We start from the raw sequence: 1,360 nt of genomic DNA, 5'->3' as shown, positions 1-1,360 counted from the left end.
ACACACACACACACACACACACACACTCACACGCGCGTGCGCGCGCGCGCTCATGTACATTACAAACATGCACCCACAAACAAACAAAAAAAAGTAAGTAAATTTAAAAAACTTCACATATTCACAAATCTACATCACAATCAACTCATTGTCTCACGACTCCACCAATTCACCCCACTCCCCTCCTCTCCCATCTCACTCCTCTCCCATCTCACTCCCCTCCCATCCCACTAACGTCCTACCCACTCCTCTTCAACCCACTCCCCTCCAACCTACTCCCCTCACCCACTTCCCTTTCATCCCACTCCCCTCACACACCCTTTTCCCCACCCCTTCCTCTCCCATCCCACCAATCCAACCTCCTCCCCTCCCACCCACACCCCTATCCAACCCTCTCTCTTCCCACCTCTATCAATCCGTACCCCCTCCCTTCCCTCCCTACCAACACTACCAATCCGTACCCCCTCCATTCCCACCCTACCAACAACCCCTCCCCTCCGAAACCACCAATCCTAACCCGCCCCCCACCCTTCTCACCTACCCATTCAACCCCTTGCCCTCCATCTCCCCCTTCTTCAACTCCTCCAGTCAACGGTAACTGGGCCATGTGGCAACAGTGGTCTCCATGTACTCGCACCTGCGACTTCGGCACCCGAACAAGGATTCGAACCTGCACCAACCCAGCTCCAAATGCTTGCGGCATGTCCTGCCCTGGTAGCGCCTCCGAGGAGGCTGGTTGTAACAACCCCTCTTGCCTTAGATGCGGTAGGTTTTGGGTTTAAATCTTTCCAAAATGTTGACAATTTTCGGTTTACGGATTTAAAAACAATAAGTATGATAATCCTTTTTTTTGTTGTATAGTTTGATTCTAAATGAGTTATAAAGACATTCTTTCACAAATGTGCTATGCAAACATTTTACAATTGTGCCATTTATACTTCAAGTTGAGGCAGTTATGCATGAGGCTTGCACAGTAAAATCTCCTACAAACCTTCATGCCAACTCACTCTATGCTTCGCTGTTTCAGAATCATAAAGTTCTCTGCTCCATACCTAGTTTTGAGAACTTTGACGTAAACATTTTTGAGTTTCGTATCATGTCAAACTTTTACGAATGCTATTCTTTGAATATCTGAATGAGGATTCTGATAGGGCAGATAGAACATTTGGTTTCTGTCCTCATGGTCTTAGTAACTCAAAACAGCCCAAAAAAAGTGAGACACAACTTTGTAATTCTGAGGTAGCGTCATGTCCTTATTGCATTGTTATCACACCTTCATTTCATCAACATGCACTTATTTACATCGGTCCTCACCAGCTTAAGTTTGACTTTTTTCTTTTTTCTTTTCCTTTACCCCCCC

General features: G+C 46.3%; 1 protein-coding gene across 1 annotated transcript in view; it reads left to right on the top strand.

Annotated features, from left to right (window-relative positions):
- Nucleotides 1-1,360, top strand: part of LOC101847055 (SCO-spondin) — a gene marked incomplete in the record, with an annotated part of 51,932 nt that overhangs the window by 18,373 nt on the left and 32,199 nt on the right. Inside the window, 1 exon segment of the mRNA XM_013085417.2 lies at nt 589-765. Coding sequence (XP_012940871.1) covers nt 589-765 — 177 coding nt within the window.

The sequence above is a fragment of the Aplysia californica genome, unplaced genomic scaffold (genome assembly GCF_000002075.1).
Source record: "Aplysia californica isolate F4 #8 unplaced genomic scaffold, AplCal3.0 scaffold00372, whole genome shotgun sequence".
Classification (NCBI taxonomy): domain Eukaryota; kingdom Metazoa; phylum Mollusca; class Gastropoda; order Aplysiida; family Aplysiidae; genus Aplysia; species Aplysia californica.
Note: the sequence above shows the minus strand (reverse complement) of the source record. Positions and strands in the feature narration are given on the sequence as shown.